Below are 13,514 nucleotides of genomic sequence, written 5' to 3'. Positions count from 1 at the left end.
TTTGAAAACGGAACAAAAAAAAACATTGAATCACAATCCAGTGCAACCTTTAATGAGCACAAAATGTACAGCAAAGGCGAAAATATTCATTTATCTCCATATATGTGCTGCGGAAGCCTGACAAACAGGCCATGTGGCAACATTTCTTTGGTCTATTCACAGTGACAAGTGCACTCAGAATTATTTACAAGTGGAAAGGAACCCAAAGTCGTCCTTGTCGTTGTCTTTTCTCGGGCACTCGAGGGTGGGGGCTTGTAAAATGTTTACACAAGCTCTAATTAATCGAGGGAAAAAAAGGGCAACATTTTGCATGACTTTTCATAATGGAAAATGGTCTGTAGTTTGGAAAATGATGCAGGCCGTGTGTGGCCCTCGGGCCGCAGTTTGCCTACCCCTGTAGTGGAAGATTATGCTGTTGTTCTATTCAAGTACGGAAGCACACGAAGAGACTCGACTACAGTAGTTTTTAGATTTTTGTAAAGCTAGCAGCTATCGTCACTGGTTCGTTTTTCAGACGCCTTCCACACGTCTGGTAACGTGACGGACAAAGCTGACAAGGTCGTCTGAGATCCAGACTACTGCCTGTGAGGTCAACGAAAACTAAGTCAAATTGCTGTGGCCGCGACCTCGTCGAAGACTATCTCGTTGCCGCTGTCGTCGTCGTCGCGGCTCTCGAGCTCCTGGCTGAGGTCCCTCAGGAGGAGCTCCAGCTGCCGGTTGTTCCGGTACATGCTCATGTAGTTCTGCTGCAGCTGCTGCTGATAGCGCAGCACCTTGTCCTTCTCCTCCTGCCACGTCCGCCGCTCGTCCTCGAATCCGCTCGCCTGCCGCTCGGCCCGCTGCCGCTCCAGAGCCAGCTCGCCCCGCAGGCGCTCGGCCAGGCCCCGCAGGGCGTCGCGCTCTCCGTCGGGTTCCCGCAGGCGCGCCAGCTCGCCCTCCAATCGCGCCGCCTTCTCCCGCAGCAGGTCGGCCTCGCTCTTGCGCCGCTGCAGCTCGTTCTCGCACACCTCCAGCTCGGCGGCGCGGGACCGAGCGACGTTGCCTGCTTCCAGCAGGAGGGCCTGGGCGCCGCCCACCTCGCCGCGTGCGTCGCGCAGTTGCCCGCGCAGGGACGCGACCTCGCCCACCCGTTGGGTCAGCTCTACCTGCGCCTCCTTCAGCTGCTGCTTCAGTAGTGAGATCTCGCCTGACTTTTGGCAAACCTGATGGAAAGAGATGACAACGCCGCCAACATTGGTGTTACCAACCTCCTTCGGTGCGTACGTGGCTTCACTTTTTTCCACATTTTGTTATTTTGATGGTCTTATTCCAGAATGAACACACCCGAGCTAGTTTCTAACCAACCACAGGGAATATACTATTGATTGTACAGTGTTTATTTTCCACACTCACCTCCCATTTGGTCTCCTCCAGTCGTGGGCCCAGCTGGATTTTATCCTGTTCGTAGGAGGTGCAGCGCTCCTCCAGCTGCTCTCGCTCCTTCAGGAGCTGGGCGAAGTCCTCCTGCAGCTTCTTCTTCTCCTGCTGCAGCTGATGAACCTGCAAGGAGGACAGGCTGAGACACGGGTCCCGCCAATTGTTTCTTGGGGTGGGGGTTGATGTGGAGGATTCTGACCTGCATCTGGAGCACCTGCTGGGCTCGCTGCGCCTTCTGGGAAGCCGCCTGCATCCTGGTGGCGCAGCTCTGCCGCAGCTCCTCCAGATCCAACTCGAACCGCTTCTGCTTCTCCTCGTAGACCTCAAATCGTAGCCAGACCAGGACATGTCACTAGGTACATCATCTTTTTTTCCTTTCGGCTTACTCTCGCCTCTGAACATTTCCAAACTAAGTCTGCTCTCTCTAACCTTGTCTCCGAAACATCCAACTTTGGCTCTCGCTCTAAAGAACTCATTTCTAATCCTACCCAACCAGTTCACTCCAAGCGAGAACCTCAGCATCTTCATTTCTGCTACCTCCAGCCTATCCATTACCAACGCAAACAGGAAGGGGCTCGGCGCGGATCCCTGATGCAGTCCCACCTCCACCCTATAAATTCTTCTGACACACCAACGGCACACCTCACCGCTGTTCTGGTGCCCTCATACATGTCCTGAACTATTCTAACATATTTCTCCGCCACACCGGACTTGCGCATGCCATACCACAGTTCCTCTCTTGGTACTCTGTCATAGGCTTTTGCTAGGTCTACAAAGACACAATGTAGCTCCTTCTGACCTTCTCTGTACTTCTGTGGTACTCTTTCCAGGCATGAATCCATACTGTTGCTCGCAGATACTTACTTCTGTCCTGATTCCTAGTCATATGGGCTCTATTTTCAATAATTCAACGTTACCTCCCAACCCAACAAGGACATGAAAACGGGGGACTATGTCTGCTATGATTTTGGTGCAGTACACTACGGCTTCTAGGCTTTGACCCCGATCTTATATTGGATGCGACGAAACGTGTATTTCCTTTTACCTGACAGATGGCAGCCTCATTGTCTTCCAGGTTGTCTCGGAGGAGCTGAAGCTCCGCCTCTCTCTCCCTCAACTTGTCCTCGAGGTCCCTGATGATGCTCTCGTAGCTGTCCGCCGCCCCTGGCGAGCGCCCACCAGACCCGCAGTCTGACAGCGGCTGACCCCGCCCGCCTACTGACCCGGTGCTCTTGCTGGAGGACGAGCGACCACTGTCCGAGTTGGAGTGTCCGTTGACCCCCGTGGAGGGGGTGCTTTTGGTCCCCTCTGGGTGACCCCCCGCCATTCCCTCTCCCGCCACCAGACTGGAGAGCGAGTTGCGTCCCGAGTCGGACAGCGAGCAGGAGTGGCCGCTGCTTCCGCCGCCGCTCCGCCCCGCACTGTAAGAGCTGCGCCTCTCCGAGCCGGAGGGCGACAGCTCCCGATGAGCGCCGCCCAGCGGGCCGTTTTGGCTCTCCGGTACGTTGGCGCTGTGACGGGGGGACAGGTACTGCATGGCGCCCCGACTCTTTGGGACCACGGGTTTGAAGGCGGTGGGCCGCAGCACCGTTTTCTCCATCTTCTACACGCACAAGACCACAACTTTACTGAGTTTTTTTCCTCCATATGAAATTTGAGGTGGCAACGGAACTCCATTTGTAATTGCAGTAATTGATTTAAGAAAAACCATTTCAAGAGCAATAAAATGTCAATACTTAACACTTGCAAATGATCAAAATGGTCCCAACTCTGTGTCAATTTGAGTCAGGAAAATGCCTGTTACTCGCTGGAGCACTCACCTTCTCCAGTTTTCCTGAGACCGGTATGAGTTTTGGCGGAGGTCCCCCCACGTTTCCATTCAAGCCCTCTGTCATCTTGTCTTGGTATCTCATCGGGCTGGCGGGTGCTATATGGTGGTCATTCCAGTCGTCCACATAGTTCCACTTCTCCCGTCCCCTGTTGGACGTCCTCAGTCCCGGAGGGCTGCGGTTGTGCAAGAAGCACTCCTGAGGAGACTCTGAGCCCGGTAAGGAGGTTCCCCGTCGGACTCGTACGTCGATACCGGGACGGGCTGTGAGATGCGTAGCGGTGGCCATCGGGGCAGTGATGGGAGGCGAGGGTCCCGAGCGGTGTCTTCTGCGGGAGCGTGTGCTGTGACCCGGGTCGTGAGGCTCAACGGGAATCGGTGGAGTCTGAACCAGCGCCATCCTGGATGCAAGTTGGCCTCGGGGCTTCTGAAAGCAAATGACCCGGTTCCAGCTGTCATCCAACATAAAAATAAATAACCAGAGCCATATTACCAAAAATGATTACCGGAATTACCGGCCTACAATCCGGAACCTTTTTCACACGCTTTCAACCCTGCGTTTTTTGGGGTGATGTGGCTAATTTGTGCATTTTTTTTTTTTTTTTTTTGCAGCGTCTGTATGTACCAAATGGTATTTCCTTTACAAATGTACTCGGTGAGGCTTGTAACCAGGTGCTCGCTGTAGGCCAAGAATTATGGTTATAGATTTATAAAGGCACTATATTTGTAATTAAACATTATTTGTAAAACAAAGTACCATGTTAAATTTATCTCAGTTGCCTCACAGTTCCGAGGACTGGGGTTCAAATCCCAGCTCCATCTGTGTGGAGTTCATATGGTTGTTTCTATCTATCTGCCCTTCGATTGGCTGGAAACCAGTTCAGGGTGTTCCACGCCTCCTGCCCGAAGATCGCTGGAATAGGCTCCAGCACTCCTGCGACCTTCGTGTGGATAAGCAGCTCAGATAATGGATGGATGGGTTCGTTGCCAAATAAAGCACAGTGTTGGAATTATCAAATATGGTCCCTTGTAAGGTTCAAGGTGCTACGATAATGTTACCAAACGCGGTTTCTTGTCAAATACAGTCAAGTGCCGTATTGACGTTACCAAATATTGTTCCTTGCTCTACAGTAAGATCTACTGTATCTAAGATGTTTCCTTGTCTAATAAATAAACTGCCACATTGGACTTGACGAATAGCGTAATTTCTGGCTGACAAGCCGCGACTTTTTTCACACGCTTTCAACCCTGCGGTTTATGAGGTGATGCAGCGCCAGCGCGGCGCTAGGGTTAGCACGCCACTAGCGTTAGCGTGCCTGGTTATAAGCCTTGATAAACTAGCCTAGGGTTAAACTCTTTCTGTGTATCAAGGCTTATAACCAGGTGCACTCTGTAGGCCGGGAATTATGGTACAATTCCTTGCCCAGTAAAATACGACGTTCAAGTCTTCAAATATAGGTCCTTGTCAGATAAACTGGTTCATTACCAAACAAAGTACAGTACTGTACAATGTATAAAATGCTAGTTTTAAGTTACCAAAAATGCCTCTTAGCCTTATAAAGTGTGAGGTTTAATTTATGAAATGGGGTTGGTTGAACAACAAAGGCCAAAGTGGCTCTTACACATCTACTAAAAATTCCTTGCCAAACAGTTTTACTGTATATTGATACATTTGCCTTTATTTTAGTCCATTAAATGCAGCAGGTCTACCTTCCAGTGTGCTAACTGCAGCCCTACAAGTGCACACCATATGAAGTGCAGAGCGGCATGACCTAGAGCAGACTGGAACGGAACCTATGTGCCCCCTCCCTCAGTGGCCCACACACAGGCAAACAGGCTGGCCCATTGATGAGGCCCATTCAAGCAGCACAAAACGGCCCTTGAGAGGCTTTTGGACTTGGGGGGGGAAAAAAAAAAAAAAAAAGTCTCTTTTCTGTGCAGGCCACGGGACGGCTTGGCGCACGCTGGCGGCAACAATGGCCACTGTCTCCGCGCATCGGTTTAGCCTGGGGAGGCATTGCACTAAAAAAATAAAATAAATGGAGAATCTGATGAGATGCCCTCATATAGATTCTCATAACAAGCAGTGCGGACGTGGGAGCTGAAAGCGAGGCCAGCATACTTGAAGCGAGGCTGAGGTGGTGCGGGCGCCGTCATTCCCGCTGGACGCTGTTGCTAAAAGCGTCCTTTGGAGCGGCTATTTTCAAAATAACCCACCGTGGCACCGAGCAATCGGCTCGCGCCTTCAAAAATGAAGCGACTGAGATATTGCTCAGCAAACACCTGTAATGCAACGAAGACAAAAAAAACTCCCATTTTGTCGGAAATACACATTTCTCAGGACTGCTTCACATCTGAGCTGCATGGAGTCCACCGACTAATATTTAGTTGAAGGAGCAGTTTTTGAGGAGTGCTGCACACCTGTGTTGCATGGCGATCAACTAATTGCATAACAGGGGTCTCAAAAGTGCGGCCTGCGGGCCATCTGCGGCCCGTGGGATGATGTTTTGCGGCCCCCACCTTAAAGGGGAAATCCACTGGTTTGCATTAACAATGTATCCAAAAGGTCATGTAATATGTACTCTATTTTAACAATGTGATGTTAAATCCTCTCTCATTTCATAGTGTTTTGAGAAGATTTTTTTTATTTTTTTTTTTCCCCCCCATCGACAATTACGAATTTTCAGGGGCACTGCCATTTTCGCAAGTCACATGACCTACGTGCGCGGATGTGACGTGCACCGTGCCGCAACAAAGGCTCGATTACATGGGACACCAATTATGCCCAGTGCTGATTTCTCGGGTTTATCCTCATCTGATGAAGAAATAGCAGTATCGGTTGATCGGGAAGACGGAGAAATACTTCCATACACAGCCGTGAGCGGCTCGGCCGCTTGGTTGAGCGGGAAGACGGAGGAATATTTCCATACACAGCCGTGAGCGGATCGGCCGCTCGGTTGATCGGGAAGACGGAGGAATACTTCCACACACAGCCGTGAGCGGCGCCACTCCAGGGATCAGGGGAGCCGTGACCTCACTTCTCGGCGGTGCTCACGGCTGCGTATGGAAGTATTAGTCCGTCTTCCCGATCAACCGAATTCAAGTTTGAGACCCCTGTTCTATAAGCACCGTTTCTAATATTGTGAACACTATTGAGTCTTAATTTGAAATCCTTGATAATCATCTTAAGGTCCATCATGCACACCGCTCACCTGTCAACGACGCGCCGACTTCGAAGGCCTCACGAAAGCATCCTTCCGACGCGGCGAGCGGATCTCCTTCTGTCGACCAGCGAGAGGAGAAAGAAGAGAACGCACGTTGTTGTGTCAGCAGAAGCCGAGCAGTCACACTCATAAACATTTAAGCGCGTGGAGGGAGGAAAAACGAGGGAATATCTGAGTCACGGTGGCCGAGCTGACACGACTGAGGGGATTTTCCGAGTCAACAAGAGTGAAGAGCCAGCGGCAATATGTCTAAAGACACCTTCATGCCGCAACCTTGCCATGTGTTTTTCTGCAAACCGAAAGGAAACAGTCTTCACAAAACACTCCTACGCCCGACGTTTGATCAAGATCAGATCTTGTTATTACAGTTTTTAGATTTGATGGTGTCTTACACAACATTGCTGCCATGCTACGACCATGCACATTTATGAAAGCTACAGTGGTGTGCCTAGTACGTGCTTTGGATTTGAAACACTTTAAATGGTGCCACAGCTTCTGTGGGTTTTGAAGCACGGCTATTTTTGAGGATCTATTTCTTCTTCTTGTTCTTTTCCTTTTGGCTTGTCCCGTTAGGGGTCGCCACACCGTGTCACACCACAGCTTCAATTGCTCTGTATGGTTGACCCCAAGTATATGAAATCGTCCACCCTCGCCATCTCTTCTCCCGGGGGCTTCACACTTCCTCCTCCGCCCCTCTCATCCACACACATATATTCTGTTTTACTTCGGCTAATCTTTATTCCTCTCCTTTCCAGTGCATACCTCCATCTTTCTCATTGTTCCTCCACCTGTTCCCTGCTTTCACTGCAGATCACAATATCATCTGCGAACATCATGGTCCAAGGGGGTTTCCAGTCTAACCTCATCTGTCAGCCTGTCCATTACTACCGCAAACAGGAAGGGGCCCGGCGCGGATCCCTGATGCAGTCCCACCTCTATCTTAAATTCTTCTGACACACCGACGGCGCATCTCACCCCTGTTCTGCTGCCCTAATACATGTCCTGCACTATTCTAACATATTTCTCCACCACACTGGACTTGCGCATGGTGTACCACAGTTCCTCTCTTGGTACTCTGTCGTAGGCTTTCTCTAGGTCTACAAGGGTCTATTTGCGACTGACATTTCTAACCAACTTCATGGAGATAAGTTAAACGGGTTTCGGAGGATAACTTTTCAAACAAACAAAGAAAAAAAACAGGCAAGTGCATACATCCCGTATAATATCAATCAAACGTCTTCAATCCGGTTCCTCAGGTTAGATTGGCGCTTGTTTTTGTATCCCCACTCCTCGGGCTGCGTCGCAGACCGGATCCTTGAGACCTGCGAGGCATTGGCGGATGCAAGCGGCCGCGGCTTCACACGCGTAGGCCCGTCAGTTGGCTCGGGGCTGTTTGCTAACGTTATGCGTTGCAACGAAGGAGCCCTGCGGTGTTACGTTACAAGCACACTACAGAATATCCGTCAAACATCCAAGCAGCTCATATTAAGTGTTACAATTACAGTGCAATGTAGTGTTCAAGCGACATCTTATTGCAAATTCTGCTTCAAAAGTCAAAACCAAAATTGGATGACGTCACGTGAAAAGTCAGCAAATGGGAGGAGCTTTTTCTTTGGCTTTTTATGTTTTCGTTTCTCACGGTGAAAATTGACACGTAAGAACGTAACGTAAGAAAATGGAACTTGTGTATGTGTACCTAATGTACTGGGACCCAGAGAGACGGAAGGATGAACATAAACAGACCCTCTTATCATAACAGCTGTTATATGCAACAGTTTTACCTAATGTATCGCGCGTGTATACTCCCACTCGGAATGTGTACTTCCCGATCAATGGCGAGTACCTTGAGAGAGCGCATTCATAGGGTGCCAAAATCTGCTCAAATCTGCTGGTGATTAATGACAGATGCCAGCGGGGAGGGGCCAGATAACGCTTTAATCTCAAAACAATCTCCTCTAAAGCCGTCCTGTCCGGAATTCAATTCGGGCAAGCTTCAACGATTTAACCGACCCATTGGCGCTTTTCGTGTGACAACATTTATTTTTGCATGAGTAATATTATTATTAAGGGACTTTCAATGAGAAATTCAATTACTTCAAAAATTTTTTTTTTTTTTTTTTTTTAAATAGGGAAAAATAGAAATACTGTGAATAAAGCCCATTAATATTGATCGTAATGGTTAACGGAATAGAAAAAAAAATATTCAATAAGTATATGAGATGAGATATGACATTTTTAGTTGTTGTAATTAAAAAAATAAATAAATTGTAATAGATATAATATATATAAAATATAATTAATAATTCGCTCTATATATTATAATTAGAATTAATTATATATATATATATATATATATATATATATATAGAGAGAGAGAGAGAGAGAGAGAGAGAGATTTTTAGTTGTAATTCAATGAGAAATTACTTCTAAAAAAATATATATATTTTTTGTAATTGACTCGGAGAAAAATAGAATTACTGTGAATAAAGTCCATTAATATTGATAGTAATGGTTAACGGAATAGAAAATAAAAATTCAATAAGTATATGAGATGAGATAGGAGATTTTTAGTTGTTGTAATAAAAAAATGTAATACATATAGTATATATAAAATATAATGAATAATTCTCTCTAAGATTTTTAGTAGTAATTAAAAAAAGTTGTAAAACAGTATATATAATATAATTAATAATCCTATGTATAATTTCATTGATTCATAACTTTATATATATATATAATATATATATATATATATATATACATACACATATATACATACACACACATATAGAGAGATTTTTAGTTATTGTAATTTTAAAAATTCAATATATAATAATATAATTCACAATTATATATATATATATATATATATATATATATATATATATATATAATTTAATTGATTCATAATTATATATATTTATAATTAATTCACATTTGAATTTAGTGCCTTTTCTACATCATTTTACTGTAGTCATTTATTTTACCCCCCCCCCCCCAAAAAAAAAAAAAAAAAAAAAAACATAACCAGCAACCATCCTTGGAACAATACCAACATCACACAACAATAGAAAATGATTTTCCCACATCCACATGAATGGACTGCACATCTCCCCCTCCAGCATGTAGGCAGGCCCAACACCCCCACCTCAGGGCAGCGTAAGCCCTTATGTAACGCCATGACGCGGCCACCCGCCACCGGCCAAGCGTCCCATCTGCACCCGCAACATCCTCGGCTCACCTCTCGCCGCCGACTGCGCGCGGGGTGACCAGTTGGTAGCCCCTCGGCTGGAGAATAATCATGCCAGAACCGTCACATGAGGAACCAGGAGAAATGTATTTAAAAATAACACACAAGCAACCTCAGGGAGAGGTCGCCCCACTTCCACCACGTTCAAGTTCGTACCCAGACGACAACGTTGGAGACCGCCGTTTATGCCACCGGGAGCCCCTTTGACAATAGGTGAACAACAGTAACTTATTCTAGTTTACAATTTATGGCAACTCAACGAGATTTGCTGCCATCCAAACTCAAATGGACAATCGGACAAGATTGCAGGTCCGTCCAGTTTGTCTTTGAAGGACCCTTACGAGGTCCACTCCAAAACAAAATGGAAGACTCCAGACATAACGGCCTCTTCGGCTTCATCTTGATCAAATATCGGGCCGAGTCGACGCTGGCTGCGGTTTTGGTCCACTTGCAAAGGAAGTGGACCAAAAGTCAAAAGGAGAAAATGGAAATGTGGGGAGGTGAAAGAAATTTGCACATTAATGACATGCCATACGCTCCACCTGAAAATCTGGGACACACACACACACACACACACACACACACATGCACACACAAAGGCTGGGGGGGGGGGGCATTTTTCATAAGCATGCTGCTTGAAGTTGGGCTCATTTCAACAATTTTTCCCACAGGAAATTCTGAGAGTCAACTTGTCCGCGGTTAAACTCTCACAGTCCGAAAACCTTGGCAATGTTTGATAAGTCAGACCAAACCCAAGTTCACCACTGTCAATAAAATGAAAATAAAATAAAACAAAACTGCTCATTTGTCATTATTCCTTATTTACTTGGCCAGGGGCTATTTATGCTGGTATCAGATTGGTAAAATAAAGACTGGATGTGATCATATCTTTAATTGATGCCAACTATGAGCAAAGCTACGGCATGCTTTGTTTTTTAATCCAACATTATTTTCTATTCATTTCAATACATTCATCCATCCATTTTCTCCACCGCTTATCCCCACAAGGAGTCCCGGAGCCTATCCCAGCCATCTTCAGGCGAGAGGCAGGGTACACCCTGAACTGGTCGTCAGCCAACTGCAGTTCGGTTGGTTAATTCTACTTAAATTAGTCATAAAAACTACAATAAAAAGTTGAGACTCAATTAATGTTATGAAAAACGATAGTATGAATATCTGATTTTTGTATTATTATTTTAATTATCTACAAATGAGCTGGCTCAAAACTTTGCACACCACTGTTTTACATCATAACATCTCTAGTTTTTTTTTTTTTTTTTTTTTTTGATTTTCCAAGTTTGGAATGAACACATTTGAAGCTCGTGTTTGTCAAGCACCAAGTCTTGTACGTATCTCCGTGTGATAAGAATGAAACGGACTTTTGAGTCTGTTTCAAGTCTGAGCAGGAAACGTTTGAGATTGCTAAACTCACTCAACCAGTCTCGCATACGCAGAGAATAAAAGCATAGAAACTGCAGTATTACCCTCTTCTCAGCATGGCTGTCGTATTTTTCACTCAAGCAGCACACACAAATCAAGGCCGATTCTTATTTGTGCAATAGTGCTAGGGAATTCATTCATTTTATCGATTAATTTGAATTTTTATTGCTCGGGAATTATTTTTTTTCTCCATTTTCACCACCTGGACCAACAACATGGCTGCGAAAAGAGAGGAGCAGGTTTACAAAAGCAAAGTCATGTTTACGAGTGCCACGTTCTGAACTTTTCTTAATTGGAGAGCCTAAATTGCACTTAAGTGGGATTGCGAGTGCGGCTGTTCTCTGTCTCCGTGTGCCCTGCGATTGGCTGGCAACCAGTTGCCCGATGACAGCTGGGATTAGGCTCCAGCACCCCCCGCGACCCTTGTGAGGATAAGCGCCTCAAAAAATGGATGGAATTTGGAACAGTCTTAATGCCCTGTGGCACCACGGTGCCTCTAACAGGTCATTTTTGGAACTACGACAGGCATCTTCAGGTCTGTTGGCTGTACGCGTTTGACCAGTATGGAAACGTGCCAATTTATACGTCGTGTGCGGTCTCACAGACTATAAATATCGGCTAATATGTTTTTAAAAAATTACGCGTATATACTACACTACTTCGTCATGTGAACTCACTAACTTGGGAAACATTGACCCCCACACACCTTGACGACGAGTGACAAAGTAGACTAAGACTCATTCACTGTCGGCTTTAGACGACACATTTCCATAATTTTAACACCTCGGAAACGCGAAAAAAAAAATTCTTGAAGCATGAAATATATACATTTTTTAAAGTGTCTCACCAACTATGGACGATGGTAAAGTGTCTGGCGGGGGGCAGCTGGTGGTCTCCCGAAACTCCAGGTTCAGGCCTCGTCTGTTCTTCGGATTTTAAAGAAGTCTTAATCGGCGAACTCGAGACTTTTGAGAATGTTTACGTGGGCGACTCCTCATTATTCGACGCCGTACACAGCGGACACATCGAGAGTTTGTTGATGTGTGCTGAGGCAAGCTGCCGTTAAGCTAGCGAAAAGCTTAGGAACACACTTCCTCTTAGTCTTTGGAAAATAAAGACACACATATCCGGATGTCACCACAATAAAACACATTTCCCCCAAAACATGATATCACAGTAATTGTAGTTTTTTTTAAGTATTTTGTTCTGGAAAATACGGTCTACGGTGGTACGGTGTACACTGCCTCTCGTCCACAGACACTCCAGCTCACCTATGGTGACCCAAATTAGGACCTACCGAAATAGGGGCTTTTCCTTAGAGACTGTTTTCGACCACGTGACTACATCCGGGGCACCTGGCCACGTTGGATGGGGGTCACTCTATTGACACGCTCTTGCATACAAACCGGAGTTACACAAATGTTCGTATGACTGTTAAAAGTGACGCATGATGGCTAAAAAGACCTTGGAAAGTTATCGGGGCTCATTAGATGTTGTTTCAAGAAACCTTTACGACAAGAAGTGCGCTTCGATCGACAATATCGACCCATACGCCTCGGAGAAACAAATGGAGCACACAACTGTGGGCGTCGGTGACCTATCCAGACATCGGCAACTATCTCCTCTTCTCGACAAGCGCTTAAATAAATATGTACCGCGTGATTACAGTCACCGTTGTGTTAAATTGTGTAGATTATACCAACGAAAGAGGTGTAAATTCTCATTTTCATTTTTGTTACTGAGAGGTACAGAGTGGTTCGACCGGGACGAGTCCCAAGTTGAGGCCGCACTTTTTTCTCCACTTCCACGGCTACATTTTTAACTCAACTCACGAAACAGCTAGCGGTGCGGTAAGTCGTTTTTGCAAACTTATTATAGTAAAAAAAAAATAATACAGATTTTGGAGACATGCATTGCATTCACACACGAGTATTGTGCGTTGCTGCTAGATCGGCTCTGCCACAGTTGTCGCCGTTTGGTTGCTAACGGCTCCGTTTTCTCGCACTGGTTCTTGATCGGAGCTGTCAGTCGAAAGAAAGACGCTTTACAAACGCCCACTTTCGTTTGAGCAACCGATAACATAGCAGTGCGCCCCCCCCCTCCCCCATTCATACGTCTTTCCGAAATGATTCTTGTTTAGTTACGGTTTGTTCACCCGAGTTCACCAAACCAAAATGGCGCCCCCCTTCTAAATCGGGAAGTCGAAAACAGACTACACGCGCATGTTTCCCAACGAAAGGTTGAACATAGAACACCCAGTGTTTAACACTTTTCTGCAGAGGCGTCAAAGCCGTAGTGAACGCGGGTGTTTCAATACCGAGATTTTTCCTGCTGGAAAAAGGTTCAACACCCACAC

At 46.1% G+C, this 13,514-nt stretch overlaps 1 protein-coding gene across 1 annotated transcript; it reads right to left on the bottom strand.

The window, feature by feature from the left end:
* Nucleotides 1-30: 30 nt before the first annotated feature.
* LOC133495432 (leucine zipper putative tumor suppressor 2 homolog) lies at nucleotides 31-12,451 on the bottom strand. The gene is made up of 7 exons (XM_061810064.1): nucleotides 12,006-12,451; nucleotides 6,457-6,525; nucleotides 3,237-3,671; nucleotides 2,462-3,019; nucleotides 1,616-1,738; nucleotides 1,393-1,539; nucleotides 31-1,202 (listed from the first exon to the last, which is right to left on the bottom strand). Exons 3-7 carry the CDS (start codon nucleotides 3,642-3,644, stop codon nucleotides 606-608), a joined length of 1,833 nt encoding a protein of 610 aa, XP_061666048.1. The 5' UTR covers nucleotides 3,645-3,671; nucleotides 6,457-6,525; nucleotides 12,006-12,451; the 3' UTR covers nucleotides 31-605.
* Between the last annotated feature and the right edge of the window lie 1,063 nt (nucleotides 12,452-13,514).

Source organism: Syngnathoides biaculeatus, chromosome 22 (assembly GCF_019802595.1).
Source record: "Syngnathoides biaculeatus isolate LvHL_M chromosome 22, ASM1980259v1, whole genome shotgun sequence".
Classification (NCBI taxonomy): Eukaryota; Metazoa; Chordata; class Actinopteri; order Syngnathiformes; family Syngnathidae; genus Syngnathoides; species Syngnathoides biaculeatus.
The sequence above is the reverse complement of the archived record's forward strand: the minus strand, read 5'-3'. Positions and strand labels throughout refer to the sequence as shown.

Bases quoted from the DNA above. Each gene is read 5' to 3' on its own strand.
- LOC133495432 (XM_061810064.1), bottom strand. From the start codon at position 3,644: ATGGCGCTGGTTCAGACTCCACCGATTCCCGTTGAGCCTCACGACCCG. The intron at 1,739-2,461 runs GTAAAAGGAAAT...CTACGATTTGAG, and splicing joins ATGAGGCTGCCATCTGTCAG to GTCTACGAGGAGAAGCAGAA. The intron at 1,203-1,392 runs GTGAGTGTGGAA...TCTTTCCATCAG, and splicing joins TGGAGGAGACCAAATGGGAG to GTTTGCCAAAAGTCAGGCGA.